Here is a 19,969-nt window from a genome sequence, read left to right on the forward strand (position 1 = left end):
CAAACCCTCCTTCTTACCACACCCCAACACTGGTTTCCAAATGAGGAGATAACTTCCCAAGTAGCTTGAAAATAAAGTTTATGTGACTATAAATCACCAGCAAATATGAAAATGTAAAAGTACAACAAGGCCCATAAAATCCATCCAAAGGTATTTCCAAGAACTGGACAGACTGGATGTGGCTCACAGCTGGGCGAGGGGACCTACCAGTCGGGCCAGTCTCTGTAAAAGGCTGCTCAACTTGATTCTATGAGGTCAGAACTGTTCTCAATGACACCGAAATCTCTGAATGAATATGAACAGTGTTATTTGGGTATAAAAAGGAGAAATAATCAAATTTCTAAAAAACGGTCATTTAACAAGATTTGTAGAAACTAAAGCTTTTTTTTTTTTTTTTGAATTACCAATGTCACATACCATGCAGGTGCTCTGATTATCCTTGCCCTTCCTGCTTGCTCACCTGAGGGTCATTTCAAGACTCATTAGCAACCCCATAACCTCTGTAGGAAGGATTAAACTTCTCGTTCCTGTGGGAGGAGGTAACCTTATACTAATGACCCAAAAAACAGAGCACATTAGCACGATTTATTGACTTCTTTCGAAATCCACTTCTGCATAAGGCAAGGCAAATTCAGTAATTTTTTAACTACCGAACAAAATTCAACCAAAACACTAGACATTGTGACTGCTTTCTTCAGAATGATGGTGGCTTTTTCTTAATTCTTTCTGAACTAGATTTCTGAAATGCAACTTTAACATAGACAAGATGAGTGAAAAAGAACTCAAAATTCTTGATTCTTGTTTTCCATTAGGAATAGACCAGCTTAAACTATTTCCTACCCCTGGATGTAAAGCAAAACTCTTTCCTTAAAACTGGGTGGCCTAGTACCAGCTCTACCATTTCAGAAATGAGAAAACCAGACCAAGACAGCAGGAGCAGAACACAAATCCAGGACTCCTGGCTTCAAGTCCTGCTGTAACAAAGAAAGGAGCTCTTCACCCCAGCAGGGTTGGGGAAGGAAACCAGCAGCAGATTTCCTGTATTGTTGTACAAAATATAGCCTCTCTCTCTGCCTACCCATAAACAAAATTGTCAAGAAATTTCCCAAGTAAAACCAGCAAAAATTCTCAGAGTACTCATGGCAGAGAATCAGTGAAAAAGGCAGTGACAGAAGGTATGGCAGAGATAGCAGTGACATAAAATGGACCACACGTGCTTTCCTAGAAAGTGCACACAAATGTAGACAAATAAAATTCTGTCTAATTTTTAAACTAGCATCTAGAACTGACAAGAATATACCAGAAAAACATTCTTGAAGAATGGGCGGTGTCCTATAAAGCAGATTCAGAAAGTTACTGTATTTATTTTACTGTCCAATTACCTTTAAAAAACATTTTTTTTTTTTTTTTTGTGGGACCCTCGCCGGTGGCCAGGGATCAAACTGGCACTGCAGAGGCTGGGGGCAGCCTCGCAACCCAGTGCTCAACTGCTGCGCCACCAGGGGAGGCCCAAAATATTTAATGTTAACTCCTCCATGGAGTTATCCTAAAAATGACCTCCAGCTATCAGTTTTTTTCTCAAATAACAGTTCTGATAGTCTGAAAAGCTTGGTTTCAAAGAGAGAAGAGTTCTTCCACCACTAGCATGGCTCCATTCCAGGTCACCTAACAAAAATCTGATTCAGAAGGTCTCAAGATGCTTAAAGTAACCCAAATTAAGGTTCCCACAAGTACTTTCAACGGCATCCATAACTTCATTTTAAGCTAAACAGTTGAATATAGATAATGTGAGATGAAAAAATGGTCAAAGTCAAGTCTCATTTCTAGTGTCAAGTAGCATTACTTATAATAAAGTTCTCGAACAATTTCCTTCGCTGATCACACAGAGTATTTGCCTACCAGAAACTACTGTTTAATAAATCCAGGCAACCACAAGGATAAAAGTCCAGTGAAAGTGTTCCCAAAAAAACCAGATGAGCAAGAAATTAAGGAACCAAGAGTTAAGGACCCACTCTCGGAAAGTTAGCAGATGGACCTTACCTATCAAGCTGGCTTGGTAAAAAAAGACTAGAGCCATACTGGTCTAGCACCAAACTGGTCTCTGGGTCATAAACAAAAGAACATAAATCCTACCCTTAGTTGGAAAGTTAAGCAGGAAGGTAGAACAGTGTGATGGTCAGGAAAAAGAGTTGGCTGACCATCCAGATCAGTTTACATTGATTTCACTTTAACTGTGAGGTTACAACCCAAAACCAAACAGGTCTGAAAAAATAATTCTACTATCAGCATCTATCAAGATGAAAATAATTTGCTTGAATCTCTTGCTCAGTCTCACTGTTATTACAAACTAATTTTGCACTTAATATCCTAGGCCTGCATGTAGTTTTCCCCTTTTAAAATGTGAATGACTCAATGTTCTGATTAATAATATTAAGTGACTGAAATTTCAAAGACTTCACTTTTCAAAAACAGCAACAATTTCCTGGGCCCATACAAGCACTACTTTCATGGTCTTCCCTCCTCACAAAGGGGCAGTTACTATTCTAACTCAACATGATTTATAAAACCTAAAATCTCCCTTGCTAGTTATGGAAATGAAACAGTCAGGATTTTCTGGTACAGATCTCACTTCAAATATTTCAAACATCTCCCTGACCATGATGATCCACATGGTCCATACTTGGGTAATAAAATGATGAATAAATGCCCTCCTATAAAAAATGACATCTACAGAAAGTCACTCAGATAATGTCAAGTCACAGTTCTCTGGGAATTTTCAAATGTCTACCTAATTACCACTCTGAAGGGAGCTTAGAAGGGACAGAGAACTACAACAGGCATGAAGTCAGGGCTACCAAGTTCTACCCTGCGAGGCTACTGGTCCACTCTCTCTAGGCCATTCTAGATAACCACCTTTGGGATTTCTGTGTAAAAAATAGTAATAAAATCAAAGCTGACAATGGAGTATTCTACATAAGATATGATAAATATTATAGAAATAACATACTACTCAAAAAAAAAAAATCATGTGGTTCCTCACTTCATATAAGGGCTATGTATGTATTAACTTTGGTGTCTGTTTTCTGTTAGAACAGTGTTTGTCGGGGTGTTATCCAAAGAGACTGCACCTATGTGTATAAAAGAGGAGGTTTTACCTTCCATTTAGATTAAAAGCTGTGTTCAACTCTTCTCATATGGATGGATGGCAAGTATTTAATATAATTCACTATGAATATCTCCCCCTTCTCAATCCTATCTAAATAATCCTAAAATATTTAGTTCAGGTAAATCTTCCATTTTTACTTTGTTAGACAGTGTATTACTATTATAGAAATGCAATACATGTAAAAGTTTGCATTTCCCGGGGACTGGGGGCGTGCAAGGGAGAGAAATAAAATAAATGAGGACAATATAAACTAGATTCAATATAAATGTTAAGAATTCCATTTAAATGCACTGAAGACTTTTTAATAAAAGTTGTAAGCATATACTATTAAACCCTGGCACATGGCTCTAGAAAGTTTCTGACCACGGGTTAAAAGGGAAGTCAGGAAAACATGCATTCAGTCTATTTTTAAAAAGGCAAAGAAATACTTCACCCAAAGTCTCTACTTTTGCCTTCATCCATAGTACATATTTTTTCAACTATCTTTTTCCGTACAAGGATCTGACTACCTAAACAATAATTAGCCTAGCATCTCATAAATTTTAGTTAATTGGAAGCCTGTCTTCAGACTATTCCAAATTTTCAAGGTAAAAGGTAAATATCTATATCCAGATATTGAAATGAGGGGCACTTCACAGGAGACGCTTTTAATATATGTAAATTCTGTATTTCTTCTATAAGCATCCACACTTGGTATCTTACAGGAAAGTAACAACAATTACATACACCAGAAGAATTCCAGTATGGGCAGAAATGCTCAGAGAGCTGTGAAGTTCAAAGAAATTTAAAGCCAACCTTCCCCTCATAAATATTCAAGTCCAAACCCATCACTACTCTGTTTGAAACTCTTTGGTGGTTCTCCCTCACCTGCAATATAAAACCAGGACATCTTGGCATGGCACTCCTACCTTTTATGATCTGCTCGTAAGCTCATTTCTGCATCACTCCCCCATGCTGCTTTCTGTTCTAGCTAATTCTATGTAGTTCCCCTAACATCTGCTTTCAAACTGCCATGCCTTATAAAAGCATCAAATCTCAACATTATTGCCATTATAAAACGCACTTGTCTCTCCCACCCCAGAATGGTGCTATAGATATTTTAGAAGAGCACCTACCAGGTGGCAAGCCCTTCACTTACGTTCCAGCTTCCATGCCCTTTCCTTTTCTACAATGGAGAGCTGATTTATGCAGCATCTAAAGAATATTCCCTAATTGTCAAAATTAAGTTTTATAAAAGAACTTACAATGATAAATTAAGTCCCACTCATTTCAGAAAATCTTGTACCAAAAGGAGGGTGAACTAGAAAACGATTTGCCAGCATAAATTTTACTATGGATGCTCAACTGTCAGCAGTGTTAGAGGAAAACAGTTAAAATTTCTACCTCCTAAGCATCGAGTACTACATTTCATCACTAAATCTCAGGAGTCCATTAAAAGTTTGTTAACATGCAATTTGGTACACCATGGAAAGTTAGAAAGAAGTGACAGGTAATAAATATTCTCACTGATGAATAAATTCATTCATTTTACAGATATAATGGAAACTTAAAGTGGTCAGAACACTTGTCTAAGATCACAGAGCCTGGGAATCACTTTAGCTATGTCAGAGAAGCAAAGATTTCAGCAATGAAGTTCTATATACCTCCTACAATAAAGAGAAATTTCACACTAAATGGGAAAAAACAGAAGTCTGCAAACATGATATTTACTCATTGAGAAAAGGATAGGCTAATTAGGAAAGGTATAAATTTAACAAAAAAAAATTAAAAGCAGTACAATAGCTTCAAGATTTATAAGCTTTACTTAATTTCTCTCTAACAAACTGAACATTTAAATAGATATTACTATTTGTAATTTTCCAATTTTTATATAAAATGTTTTATTGTACTTCAATGGTGAGCTTGTTCTATGTCTAAATGATTTAAAAACATATTTAATCAAAACCAAATTTAGGAAATTTTTTTATATAGGTTATACTTCTTGATAGTTTTTTTTTTTTTTCATTTGCAAGGCAGAGTAGACATGGATTGCTATGGTAGAACCTATCAACAATAACAAAAAGTCATATTCCTGGTGATAACAGCTCTGACTTTCTAGACAAAGCCAGTCCATTTGCAGCAATAAGCTTCCTAGGTCATTCCCATAAGGGGAAAAGCTGGAAGATTTGCCAGAATTGAGGGCACCATTTCACTCTGTAGGTAATAATCACCTATTCACAGTGCTTAGGAGAAAACAAAGTCTAAAGTATTTCTGGAAATGATTTTGCTTGATGAATTTAAGTTAGATGCCATTAATGCAGACAAAAAATACATTTTCACTTGGGCCGGGGTGGGGGTGGGAGTATTTGCTTTAAGTCATAAATATTTCATGTACAACTTAGAGTCTATCAATATTTGAGATGCCCCCCCTCCATAAAACAAAATGAGAAAGGAACACACACACTGAACACAGTAGACACACCACTGTTCCCTTGAGCAGTCCACAAAAGAAAAGGTTCCCACAGGGCAAAGGACTCTTGAAGACAACCCTACCCCATCAGCTACTGTTTTCAACATTGCCATGAGATTGCACCCCCGCTTCTGGATGACTGAATTCTACACCAACTACCTTTCCACTAACCTCCATAAAAACAGATGTTTAAAAACATCTGTAATTTTCACACTTCATGATCTCAATAGTAGGGGGACAACACGGCCAGAATGTACTCTTTATGACCCCTATACATGCAGTTCAGGGGGTGGGGTGACAGCACCAGTAAGGGTAAGTGCTGAGACCTCCACCCAATCAGGGAAAAAAGTGATTCTGAGACAAGAATAACCATCTCAAGACCTTAACCGATGAATGCTATTATACTGTTCATCTACTTTCTAAGTCATGCTGTTAAAAAAGTGATTCTAAGCCACACTTTTTAAGTGAAAACTATATGAATTGCTTTTTATTTGAATGCAAAACTATTATTCAGCATCCTCAAGAAAAGTCTAATTAATATTCCAGTTAACAGAATTAACCACAAGAGGACTGTAAAGGTAAAAGCTGAAAACAGACTTACCTTTGCCCACAAAAATACCTAATAGAGAATTCAGCTATTCTAAAAAGGTTCATGTGGGGGTGGTGGTCCCCTACATGATGAGTCTTAGATTTGCTGTCACAAATTACCTAGAAGTGTATCAAAACACAGATTCCCATAGTTCATCTCTGGATATGTATGTGTGGTCCCAGAATGTTTATTTCTACCTTTGTTTCTAACTCACTTTCTCCTTGTCATTATGAAGAAACCAAGTTTAGGGATAACTGTCTTAGGTTCTTGCAGAGGCAGAGACTTTGCACCATTCATTGCAAAAGTACCGAATTGTCATTTATTCAACATAGCACCCATCTATTGTACAAAAGTCCATGGAGCTAATGCTATTAGGAAGCCCCAGGAGAAACTGCTAACTAAACCCTCTTTCACAGCACTTGATTCATTCTTAATATTTCAATAATCAGGAATTCCACCAAACCTATACTAAACGTTACATTACATAGCGTGGAAGACCTAACAGAAACCTGAACTTGAAGAGCACATTTGCATACCTGTTTCGGTATGTGTATCAGAAAACAGGAATTTTAGTCATAGCTCTCTCTTCAACTGCCTGATCTTAGCTAAACTATGTGATCATCAAGGTTGCAAGTCTTTTAATGGGATAGAGAGTAGTGGTCAAGTCTAAATTATAGATGGGTCACTTCAATTCTTAAATTTTTGTGGTCCCTCGTGGGCAATGAGAACGTATTTCAGAAAAGTTGAAACATTCATTCCAATCCAAGTTGGAACAACCCAGCAAGGCAGCACTGAAGGAAGGACTTCAGATGGGCTCCAAAAGATGGGGTGGCAGCTATTCAAATAAAAAATGAGTGGTAAAGGGTATGCCAGGAGTGGGAGCTCCATGAGCATATGTGCAGAGACTTGGGGTAAGATCAGCTCGTAAGGGAAGAGCCAGTCTGACGACTGTGGAGAATAACAACACTGGGTCACTCCTCAATTAAGCCAGGTGATATGGTAAAATATTAGGGAAACACAAGAGAATTTTGAGTGAGAAATACTGTAAAGAAAATGGTGTCTTTGTAAGATTAGCCTGACAACCACCAACAAAAATGCAGCTTCCAACAGTATTTAAAGCCATGAACTCTTGAAAAACCTGTAGCAAATGTTATATAAGAATACAAAACATTGAGATTAAGGAAAAATCTAGTTGAAATTAAGGAGAAAAACACAGAAAGAACAGACAAAAATGGTGCTATGTGGTTTGGAAAATGGCCTGCTTTTGCCTCTCAAAGAAATCTGGGCCAAACTAAGGATACCAGCTGTTATCTAATATTTTTGCAGGAATCAAATGGGGGCAGGGAAAGAAGTCCTGCTGCCTACCTACCACCCCGCTTCAGAAAATCTGAAGTAAAGTAGCAGATGTCAGTGCAAAAGCCACAGCGCATTACTGTCCTTTCTTCCATGTAGTCTGCCCAAGCAACCCAGCTCTGAAGAGAAGGTCAAGAGATAGACAGTGGTGAAACAGTTATCAATGAAGGCCATGGACCTTTCTTCTGTAGTGAACTGTTTCCATGCATTTATGACTTCTTGTGGACTTTATTGCAAAAGAACAGACTTACAGCAAAAGAATGACTCACTACAATGAAACAGGGTGGTTATTTTTGGAATGAAGGAAAGAATATGTCCTGGAATGAGCCTTCCCAAACACCTATTCAATTTTCTTAAACACAGCACAGGACCCCAAAAGTAAGTTACACTAGCAGCTATCCCAGAAATTAATTTAAGATGGGGAGACCTGCAAAAATTTGCAGTAGGGTACAGAACACATGAAACAAGCTGAATGTCTTTTTTTAATAGCACTTGATTATTACCAGCACTATTAAAAGTTACTCTGTGACACAAAGAAAAAGTATACAGAGAAATATGTACAATTAGGGAAAACAGCCTACTGACTAGTCAATATCAAAACAAATGTTGAGTCTTTGTATGTGTTTGTGTTAGAAATCTACATTCTTTCTCAAATTTTTGTAACAGAGAAAACAGTTCTTTTTCTGATTCAAGGGTGAATCTTTCATAAGACATTTTTTTGATCAAGAAATATGTCACGTCCATTCTGGGGTATCTTACATCCAAGTACATTTGAGAGTTAGTGCATACAGTTTCCATTAAATGAGACAGAGCTGAGAGGCGTTTTTCCTGTGGGCCAATAAATATAAAAAATGAGTTGTCAAAACTACCTAGGCTAACGAATTACCTTAACTGATAATTCTAAAAGAAGCAACTTTTAAACACAGAGATGACACTGCATTTCCAGGTACCTGAAAAAATGAGAGAACTCTTCTAGACAAGTCTCTAAGCAAGATAGATGCCACAGTCAGCCTTGACTAACTTCCCCTCAGTACTTCAGGCTATAGCATAAGCTGACTTTTTAAATTAAAGGTAGAAAATAGGTTCCAACTTGAGGCAATTGATAGAGGTTGTCTGGAACACTATTTTGAAAAATATTTGGGCGTCACATCTAGACTCGTAAGAAAGATGTACATGATTGATTGGCAATGTCCGCACTGGGCAGGAGAGGGAAAATTGATGACATGTGAACTTAAAGAGTCCGCCAGAGGCAACATCTCTTTTCCAAAGGAAAAGAAATCTATACCACAAATTGGATTAACTTCTTATCCAGAGAGAATATACATAAGATTTTTAAAATTCACCCAAAAAGTGGGAAAATGTCCACAAATTACTTATCATTTGTCTTGAATAGAAAAATATAACAGGAAAAATAACCTGCCTGGCATATAAATTCTTGCAATTAGTCTTCTCAAAATAAACTGGATCTGCTAGAACAGAGTCAAACTAAAACCCAAGGGCCATATCCCTGCTTCCACTTGTTTTGTGTGACCCATGAGCTAAGAATAGTTTTTAGATTTTTTTAATGATTGGGCCAAAATACAAAGACTATTTTATGACACATGAACATTACACAGAATTCAAGTTTCAGTGTCCATAAATGTACTGGGATCAGTCACATCTATTCATTTGTGTAGTGGCTATGGCTCTCTTCCAGCTACAAGGGGCAGATTTGAAGTTATGACACAGATGATATGACCTGCAAAGCCTGATGTATTTATTACCTGGCCCTTTTAACAACAAATTTTCCCAACCCCCTGTGTTAGAACAGTTTTAAGATTTCTTCAAGTTATACAACAAAGTAATTCCTTCCTTTTTAAAGCAATTCTTTATACTACTAAATACTACTGTATACTACTAAATTATATATAAATATAAAAAGCAATTCTTTATAAAGGAAGGCAATATATCATTTAGTAGGTTTTATATACCCTTCTAAGAATGTTGCTACTTTGTTAATAAGGAGTGATGACATGAGTACTCATGAATAAAAATTTTTCCCCATCAAGCAACAAACGAAAACATTCTGCTATGCTTCCCAGAGAAATATCTATCTGGGCATTAAATAAAAAACTACAAGTAGATCTTAAATTTTTAACCTTCATTCTGCAAAAAGATTAAAAAAAAAAAAAAACAACTTTTAACATACTTTAATTGTTTTGGTTTGAAGTCGCAATCCATTCAGGGTGTTGATAGCTTTCTCTGCATCCTTAGGGTCAATGTAGTTCACAAAGCCATATCCCAAGCTCTGCCCTAATGAAAGTGAAGGGGAAAAAAGGCACATATTAGTTCTACACCACTAATGACAGAAATCTACTTTCATTTTGGCATATGGTCTTATTAACACCCGCATATTTTCTCAATAGCAAAAAGAAGTTACCATTAATTCTTCCAGAAATATACATGTGGTCTTTTTTCAACTCTTGTCTACTATTATTTGCAAGTTTACACATCAGTTAGAACTCAGCAATCTGTTCTATTAAAAAAAAAAAAAAAAAACACACACACACAATCCCAAAGGATTCCATCATACATGTCCTGCTGAGCAGGAACACCCAGAAGCAAGGCAACATTCAAGCCTCTACTGAGTTGCTGAGTAGGTTTCAAGGTATAACTTCTTTAGCTTCAGTTTCTTTATCCATAAAATTGGAAGGTGGTAAGCAACAACCAAGAATCTGTCAATTTTCTATGCATTGCACCTTAATAAATGTATAGTATTTACTAAGTGCAATTTTGAGTTTAAAATGTGAAGGATCATGTGTGTAAATGTGAATGTGTGTGTATGCATCTGTACATTTTTTTAGAGTTGTTCCTCTTCAAATAAACAGAACCCAATTTTCTAAAGGGAATTTGATGATACAGATATTATTCATATTTGCATATAATCCCTAAGATTTGCACAGAGGACATCCCAGTCAAACATGTGGGAAAGGAAGAAAAACAAACAAAAAAAATTGTTAAGAATTGCTTCAAAATAAATCTTGTTGTTATTCCCTCATAACCTAACTCAACGACGACACAACTTTAAAAATGGGAGGCATCAAGGAGCTGGAGTCAGTGGAATGTACACAGAGGCCAGGTCAATCCTAAAGGTCTCAAACTCCCAACTAACAGAAAACTTTTCAGTTTGAAAGGATGAGAAACAGTACAGAGTTGGTACTAAAAATGAACCTAAGAAATATTCAGACTACTGAAAGTCAAACCAAAGATTTCCTGGAAGATGCCCAGTTAAGGTTCAAATGCTTCACTAAACACCATTTTGTATCAATTTCACATTGAAATGATGGCTTTTTTTGGGGGGGGGGGGAGGCAGGAATGGGAGAAGTGATAATATAGATTTTTAGGACAGTAACTTTGATTATCTTAATGTGGTTACTTGTAACCACACCCACCAAAAATAAAAGAGCAAGAAGCTAACTAAGTACTTATTAACCATGAAAAACTGTGGCTTTATTTTAGGGACCACTATCATTATTTGAGATATTCATTGCTAACTGTTTCCCTCTTATCAAACTGTATTTTTCCTTGTTTGCATAAAAAAGGGGTCAGAGCTGAACTAAAACAAATTTAGTTCATTTTTTCCTCACACTAATCACAAAGATTTGTTTTAACTTACACTTCTGTTTTTTAAAGTTGCATATGAAACTATTGTATTTTTTAAACATTCAGCTTTTTACTAATTCAACAACTATTCATCATTTATCCAAGTCTACCACATATGCATAGTGCCGTCTTACAAAACGTGTTCAAATTCCATTGTCACTGAGCAAGATTCAAATTGGTTCAACATTCTGCTTGAGCCAAGAAAGCAGCTTCTGATAGTATATGGGATTCAGTGACAGGCAGTATCAGTCCTTGCACTGCCATTTACCACCCGTGTGACCCTGAAGAAGCTTCTTAACCTCTCTGAGAAGTAACTTCCTCATTTCTAAAATGAGGATAATAAATCCTCCTCAATGAGGCTGCTGAGGCAATGAGGTGAACATTCACTGTTGATGGGAGTAGATCATTCTAATCAAAACAAAGTGAGGAAAAATAATGTATATCTCAAGAGTTTTGAGTGTATTTATTTAAACTCAGACTACAAAATTGCTATAAATATAATGGAGAGGCAAGATAAACATTGTTTTGTCAAACTACTATTCTATGACAAAATGAATAAAATTGTCAATGATACCAGCACGAAGAGACCATTTCTCCCATCTACTGGCACTACCCTCATACTTGCATTTCAGCAGCTTCTAATCAAAGTGCTTCTCAACCTTGGTTGCAAAATGAAATCATCTACAAAGTTAAAGAATAAATAAATAAACCTGATGTCTGAGTCGCATGCCTGAAGATTTTTATTTCATTGGCCTTATTAGGAAGTACTGCAAAATCAGGTTTTTAAAATCCTGGTGAATCTAGCAAAGCTTGAGAATCAGTTTTAATAGGGGGATAATCCAAGGTTATCAATGGGGCTTCTTTCTGTTAATCCAGAGAGGAGCCAAGTGCTGATGATCTAGACAAATGAAATGACTCTTGCAGGGAAGACTACTTTTTTACAGGTGTACTTTTTTTTTTAAATGATTGCCTTTATTTTTTTAAAGATTTATTTATTTATTTATACAAGCACTGGGTACAGTCAGAAGCACGAGAGGGTGAGAGAATTCACCAGAGCCAGAGGGGAGAGCAGAGCAGGCAGAAGGACCGAAGTACACTGCTGAGAGGAGCAGCGGGCGGCAGGAGAGGTCTGCGCCATGTGGGACCCTTGCCCGGCGGCCGGGGATAGAACTGGTGTGGCAGAGGCTGCGGGCAGCTTCGCAACCCAGTGCTCAACTGCTGCGCCACCAGGGAGGCCCTACAGGTGTACTTTAAAGGTATCGGTGGTTATCTTTCTTCTAAAATCTTCAAGTCATCTACCACTTCAGAGAAGTTTATTTAGCCTCTTGAGGTCACGCTCAGGCATAGTAGTGTCCATGGAGTTGGGTCAGTGGTTAAAATGAACAGTTTGTCCTGCTGAGTTCCTGCTTAACTGTCTCCTGCTGGCTTCTGAGCTTTTGCTCCTAGCACACTATAGGAATTCAAAAGTTTGCTAAATGAATGAATGAGAAGCATAATACTGTTGTGTGTTTAACCAAAGCTATTATGAACATCCCCAAGAAAGGATTCATGTACAAATTGGGTTTCGGACCCAACCCCCTCTTAAGCAATCACAGCTAACTATAATATCAGCCAAATTTCTCCTCTCTGCAAATTAAGCACTCAGACAACATTTATCCCCAAATGACCTCTCTTCCACATACAAGGTTTCCAACTTGCTCAGTGGCATTACAGGGACGAGGACTACCCAATCAGAATGTTTGTGAGGTATGCACAATTTTACTATCCTCCAAAGCAAAATATGCAAGTGCACATCTGCATTTAAAAGCTGCATTCCTAAACCCATTGGCATAGAAGCATTAAAATGTCAGCACTGGAACACAAAGGAGTTAGGAACTTCAGAAGGAATGAGTGAAATCAAGTATTTACTAGATACTTAAAAATAGATAAAGACATCCCATATGACATCAAGATAAGCAAGACCCTCACCATTCTCACCTTTCAGCTATTTGGTGTTTTACTCTTTAATTTTAGCCTCACATTAATCAAGTAATTCATATTCTTCTCCTATAAGGTAGAAATAGTATCAGGAGGGTCAATCAGCTTCCTCAAATCAAAAAACAAGATAGGAACTAGTGGTCAGGACTTGAATCCAGAACTCTCAAATACTATGGTCTTCCCATTCAACTCACAAATGGTCTACTTGCCAGCAAACCATGTTCAAAATGACTTAAACGTAATGTAACCAGGTATTTTCTAACAGGACTTTACCATTTAAAAAAAAAAAAAAAACATGTTTTGAGACAATTAACTGTTTCAAATTCCTGTACTTTGTGTGCAAATGCCAGTTCCACTATATGTGAATTCTAGTCATTCCTATGACAATGCAAATCACATCTTATTTATATAGTGACTATTTCACATTATTATAAGAGTGCAGGTTTTTTTAAAAATAAAAGCAGTAGAAAGTAAAACATTAAAAGAAATATTTAGCCTGGATCCATTTTCCCCCACTCATATTCATCAGCTAGTAACAGTCACAAACCACAAGGGAAGGCTTGGAAACCAAGCATCATTTATCTATATCATCCAAATCCATTTTTCAAATCATTCTGAATTTAGAATGTGCATACTGACAATCCAAAAGCCAAGAATCACTTCTTTAATAAATGTATAAAGCGCTACATTTAAATTCCAAGTATAACCATTATGGAAACCAGTTTGACTGAGAGAAAATTCCAAACAAAATGACAGAGCTAAAGTTTTCCCCCAAAAAGCCAAGACAACCAATAAATCCTATCCTCAGAAAGCAAAAAAACTCCCCCCAGGTATAGAATATCAGGAACTGTCCCCACTGTCCTCACTGGCTACTTGTGGCTCCACACTCTTAGGGATTAAGGAACGATTACTTTATGCCTTAGTGCTAACAGCAGGGCTGTCTAGAGTCCCTTTGGGCAGGGACTCCAGATCTTCGCTATGGAGAAAGCTATCTAAACCATCAGCTGTTCAGGCCTAAGCCATTCACACAGCTGCTGAAAATAGAAAACTCCAGGTCAGTATTGCACTTCAGCACATGTATTCTGTATCCCACACGTGTGAATGCCTGTTTTGTATTTTCCTCTTTAACATATATGATCTCTTTTTCACAAAAGATAGGAAAATCACTTCTAAACTGCTCCTGGCATAAAAAGAATATCCTTAGAACCATAGTCAAGTAATCTGAAGCATAGAGTTAAAACACTCCCTAGGCTTCTAACTGGGACAGAGGCCCAAAGAGAGAGTGAAGTGGGGGATCAGGGCAAGCAGAGGAAAACAGGAAGAAAATTCATGTAGGTGACAACTTACTAGTGGGAAACACAGTAAACTCCAATTTATCCCAAACTGTGTGTAATTCAAAGCAGCAGTCATTCCATTGCCACCTACACTGCTTTCAAAAGCATGCTTTAATTAAAATTTTAATTGCATATTTTAATTAAAAATACACAATCTTCTAGACCCATTTAATTCAAAGGTCACTTTACTTCATCTTTTTTCTATTTCAAATTGCTATCAATGCTCAGAATATCAAATTATTTCCTCAGGTTTAAAGGTAAAGGCAATAGTAAACCATAATTCTTGATTATAAACCTGATAACACTAATTTAATATTATCCAACCAATATGAAGTGAGAACCCCCCCCCCCAACATGGAACTGTGGAAAATAACATTCTGTTTGCCGCCAACATTTAGCATTGTTTATTCAGCAATTATAGCAAATCTACTTTTTGCTAGGCCCTGAGGATACAACAGACAGACAAAAAGTTTCTCTTCACAAAACTTAAAATCTGGTAGAAGACAAACAAGCTCTACATTCTATTAGAAGAAAGTAAGGGCTAAGGAGAAAAAAGGAGCAGCAGAGGGATGAGATAGGGAGTCAGGGATCAGGGCTACTGTTTAGAGTGGTCAGAGTCCACCTTCCTCCTCCAAGTATTATCTGATTCAAAACTTGATCAACATAGAAGTAGCTCACAGGCTAATAGGAAAGCTTGGCAAGTGGATTTATTTCAGCGCAAATTCTTCCATACTATTACCACATCCTGCCATTTCTTGAATTAAATCTGTCCATCTTCACTACCCCATCTTGGCATTAGCACAGGACTCATATATTATTCTAACTCGGATTATTACCACAGTAATCTAACCCATCACTTCTTACCCAGATCCTGTTAACTCGAAGACCACTCATCCTCCACCATAATGTACTGGTGCTCTTCCTAAAAGACAACTCCAATTTTGGTCTGGTTTTCAAGGTCATTAACATCAGTTTCATGCTTTATTATTCTTATATACCCTAAAATGCAAGTTCAGTTTCCTGCCCCTGCAACATACTTCTTCAACTGGCCAATCCCACATATCCTCTGAGACTATTTATAATGATTATTTGTCCCACTGCCAATGTAGTAAACTGTTCAATATTTTTTTCCAGTCCTTCCAATATGCTTTTATCTAGTGCAAATGGGTATTGAGTCCATTTGGATACCTACCCCTCATTTAGACAGTTAAGCAAGGGCAAGCTGAGCACAGTTCCTGACAGATTATTAATTACATGTTCATTGAATGAATGAACAAACGAACGAAAAAACAAATGAGCTAATGAACAAACTAAGAACAAATGAAAAAAACAGCCCTCTGCCTTCCAGGAGCTTATGTTTTAGAAGCGAGATGCCCTTCTAAACATGCTCCCGGTGTCCCTGCATTGTACCAGATGGATTACAGAACAAATGGAGACAAGATGCTCAAATGTTACAGTATTCTGTCTTTATAAGGGAGTGATGGGAGATATTTAATAGTTCATGTAAATTTTTTCATATGAAAATTTTCTACAAATACTGTTTAAATGAATCTCAATTTTAAAAAATAATGTCACCTAGAGTAATTTGATAGATTTACATAAATCTGTTTCACAAATCTGTAAGTATGAATTATGGGATGTCAGCATATAATTTTGTTGAAAGTGCTTTTTCACTAATATAATTAAGTCTGCCGAGACTATTCATGTACAAGTCAAATAAAATGCAGAGTGAATTCTGTAAAAACCTGGTAGTTGAATCAACAATAAAAGGTGACTACTCTGATTGATGTGTATCTATTATTTCATTTAGAGCAGTAGTAATGTTTTACGAAATAAAAAAGGACAAAAACGACATGAATCTTTTTAAATCCAGATAGCAGAAACAGGTCAGTACAGTCCTCTCTTGACAAGCAAGACTATTTGCAACCTGAGGTATAATAATTTAGCACTTGAGAAAAGCAAACTGAAAAGATTCACCGTTTCTATATAAAACTCCTTATTTTTTAAAAAAAAAATAATAATAATGTGACAAAGTTTTTACTCCAAGGAAGGACAAGTATTTTTTTTCTTAAAGACAAACCAAGTCCTGCCTCTCATTGTAACACCCTACTTGCCTCCTCCCCCGAACACACAATAAAGTCCCAATGTGTTGTATTTCTTCAGATGGACTTTCTGTTCTTGGGCACTCATAATGTGTGTCTGTTCAGACAGGCTGTGCACTGCAACTCTGGCATCAAAGCAACATGCACCAGACTTTACAAAGGAGCGTTCCTAAAATCTCAGCTCTGATATGTAATAAAACCATGCAAGTGCTACAAATCAGGGGAAAGGTTTGAGAGAATTTCACAACAGAGGGACACAACTTCTCTAGTGACATTGTTATAGGGCAGCCCCGATATTGAACGGGTTGCCTGGCTGTGGGTCCTCACCCGCGCGCTTAAAAGGGACTTATTAATACTCCACTACAGGCACACACAAAAGGTTAATAAAAGGTTATTTACAAGGGAAAAGGAAATAAGGAAAATGTACAACTCAGGGAGAAAATAGGCAAATAAAGTCTTTAATGCTTCCTACCCGATTGACCGATCTGGAAACCCAAAAGCACTCTCAGAGCTGGCTGGACTCTGCGAGCTGGTGGAGAGCCAAAATGGGGGAACCCCTCCAAGCCCACGTGTCAGGCTTTATACCCACCTGGCTGCTTAACCCCACCCTCAGATTCCAGCCACCTTCCCTTTGGTGGTGATGGGATTTGGAGTTCCCAGTGTCTTCTGGCTTTGGCCTGGGGTGGGGGTGGACTCCACGAAGCCTCTATGGGATTAGCTTTAGGACATCCTTTTCCCCCTAACAACACTTCTTTCCAAATTTTAATTCATGACCTAGTCTGAGTCCCCACAGATCCAGCATGCCAGATGCAGCAGGTCCCTCCATTTAAATACTCAACTAACGCAGGTCAAATTAAACAGGCCTGCCTCGCCGCCTTCTAATGAGTAAGGCCAACCTGTGAGGCAGAGGACTGCTGAAAAATTCTATTGCTACAGACCAAGTCAGCATCCCCAAAAGCTGGGGGCATTTTTACCAGCTTCCCACAGGGCATTATCAGGGATTATCACAAGGATGGCGAATTCAACCTAGACACTAAACATAATACAGAAAACAGATGGCTCAAAGATTGATCTTCCACACAAACCCTAATAAAGTGAGCTCTACACTAAAATGCCCCAGTATTTTTAAATGATTTTCAGACTTTCCAGATTACTGAGATAATATAGAGTCTTCACTGTAACTTTTCTGCTGAAATCAAAGTTGTAAATATTGATCATCTGGAAAATATTACCTAAGCAGCATAATTCTACAGGGAGCAGTTAATGTCCTCAGCAGCAGGACTTTTGCCTTTCAAGTTAATTTTAGTGGTCCTATCTGTCCTCTGATTATGCAACTGGTAGAGTTCTATTTTCCTATAGTTTCAGTCCCAGTAATTATGAATTTGCTGGCAATGCAGTGTGACCTTGCTTAAGTTGGCGAAACTGTGGGTTCTTAATACATCACATTTTCAGACAACATTAAGAACTCCCACACAATTCAGTCTTAAGCTGTGAGAACAGAAAACAGCATATTAAGTCCTCTAAATTCTTGAGTATTGCACAAATATATGAAGATGTCTTGCATCTAAGTCCAGGAACATTAGGGAAAATGATTTTTAAGGTGGGAAAATGAGCCAATTCTTCTAGAATATGTCTTTCATGAAGACTTTAATTTGAATTGTATAATGTTACAATACAAGGGAAAAAAAAAAACTTTGGAGAAGAATAAGAGACATTTTAGCATTTCGACACCACAGTTAAAACAAAAGCTAGTCTCATTACTTATTGACTTAGGTATTTCTCTAAAAGAAAAACGATCAGTTCTATCTTCAAACACTGTAGCTGCCCTGTAATGAGAATAAAAGCCAAAAAACTGTCAGCTGGTTAGAAAATGAGACCCTACTATTCAAGAACAGGACATTAACAACTCTGAGCTAAGGCACAATCTTTTCTTTTTTTTAAATGAGATTTGTATTATTGCATAGAACAACTGGGGTGCAGGCCAGAGGTGTGGGTGGTGAGAGGATTCACCACAGACAGAGTGGGGAGCAGAGCAGGCAGATTTACAGGTCATTGCTTTTGGCCAAGCTTGAAAATTGCTTTGAGGCAGAATCCTGTGACTGACAACTCTTCAACGATGATATTCATAATTTCCAAATATACCTGTATTTTATCTTGTTCTTTTGTCATGAAACAGATTCCATTCTTTTTTAATCCAACAAGATACTACATATAAATGAAAAAAGAAAACCCCAAGAAAAGGAATGGCATCCTGCAGATGCACAAATAACTTAAACCTCCAAAACAAATTCATCATTACAAAACAGACAGATTAGAGATATCCACATTATAAAAAGATTCACTTAAAAAAAGGACCTGATTTGCATACTCCTTTTCCAGAAACTCAGAAAGCAATTCTTATGGCTAAAGCCAAACATGTTTGCTACTGCCAAAATTATCTCCCACACAAGACACTTCTCTTGTCAGCAGATTGCATTAAAATGCTTTCGTACGCATAGTATGGTTTCTCTCAGAAAAGCAGGTGGGATCAATACCACATGGTCTCTGCCCTTAAGATCTTAACTCAAAAATTAAAGCATGACAGTAAAAAGGGGAGATGTGGGCACCTAATAAACATGAAACAGGATCAGTCACTGGAATTTCATGCTTAACTGGGACAAATGGAGAAATCTTTAGTTGGATGACACAAGAGATGAAATTGAGGAGTTTTATGACAGAAATTAAGGAAACAGGCATATAGAGTAGAGCTCTTCTGTAGAGAAGGAGAGAGGAGATGGTCAAACTAAAACACACTAAACAATTATGGGATACATGTAGAGGTAAGGAAGCAGACTCTCGAATAGGGACACCGTATGTGAAAATTAGTAGGTCACACTGGAGGAGGCATCAAGCAGGGAGGAACAGTGAAGAAAGGAAAATCAGAGAGGTTAACTTCGGAGTCTGGAATAACCACTAGGAGTTGCACATCGGCCAAGAAGGCCAATAAGGAAGAAGCTGTGACAGTCCAGGAAAGGGAACTAACCCAAAGCCCTTTCAATCAAGTTCCCAGCGATCTCTAAAAAACAGAATTACAGGATAAAAACCCACAATCTCCTTCACAAGTCCCTACACACTGTCCGAATCCTGAAACTCTCATCTGAAAAAAAGCCTTGCCTCTGTGGTCTATCCCTGATTCTCCTATTCCACAATACTTTTTGTTAAGGCTCCCCCTTCTCTGAGCCTCTTATAAATGTACTGTGAGCTTAGAATAAGCATGATTAACTCAGAGCAAGTCCCCATTCCCCTCAAAATTGAACTTTCTGCACTTTTTCTTCAATGGGCCTTCCACATAAGAGCTAGGATTGGAATCAAAGGCAA

At 37.5% G+C, this 19,969-nt stretch overlaps 1 protein-coding gene across 30 annotated transcripts in view; it reads right to left on the reverse strand.

Annotated features, from left to right (window-relative positions):
* The window catches only part of ELAVL2 (ELAV like RNA binding protein 2), a 161,414-nt gene that overhangs the window by 27,655 nt on the left and 113,790 nt on the right, over window positions 1–19,969 (reverse strand). For all 30 annotated transcript variants that reach the window (XM_054688802.1, XM_054688800.1, XM_054688799.1 and 27 more), the window contains one exon: window positions 9,746–9,849. In XM_054688802.1, coding sequence (XP_054544777.1) covers window positions 9,746–9,849 — 104 coding nt within the window. The remainder of the gene's footprint in view (window positions 1–9,745; window positions 9,850–19,969) is intronic.

The sequence above is a fragment of the Talpa occidentalis genome, unplaced genomic scaffold (genome assembly GCF_014898055.3).
Source record: "Talpa occidentalis isolate TD23 unplaced genomic scaffold, MPIMG_talOcc4v2.1 talOcc4.7, whole genome shotgun sequence".
NCBI lineage: Eukaryota > Metazoa > Chordata > Mammalia > Eulipotyphla > Talpidae > Talpa > Talpa occidentalis.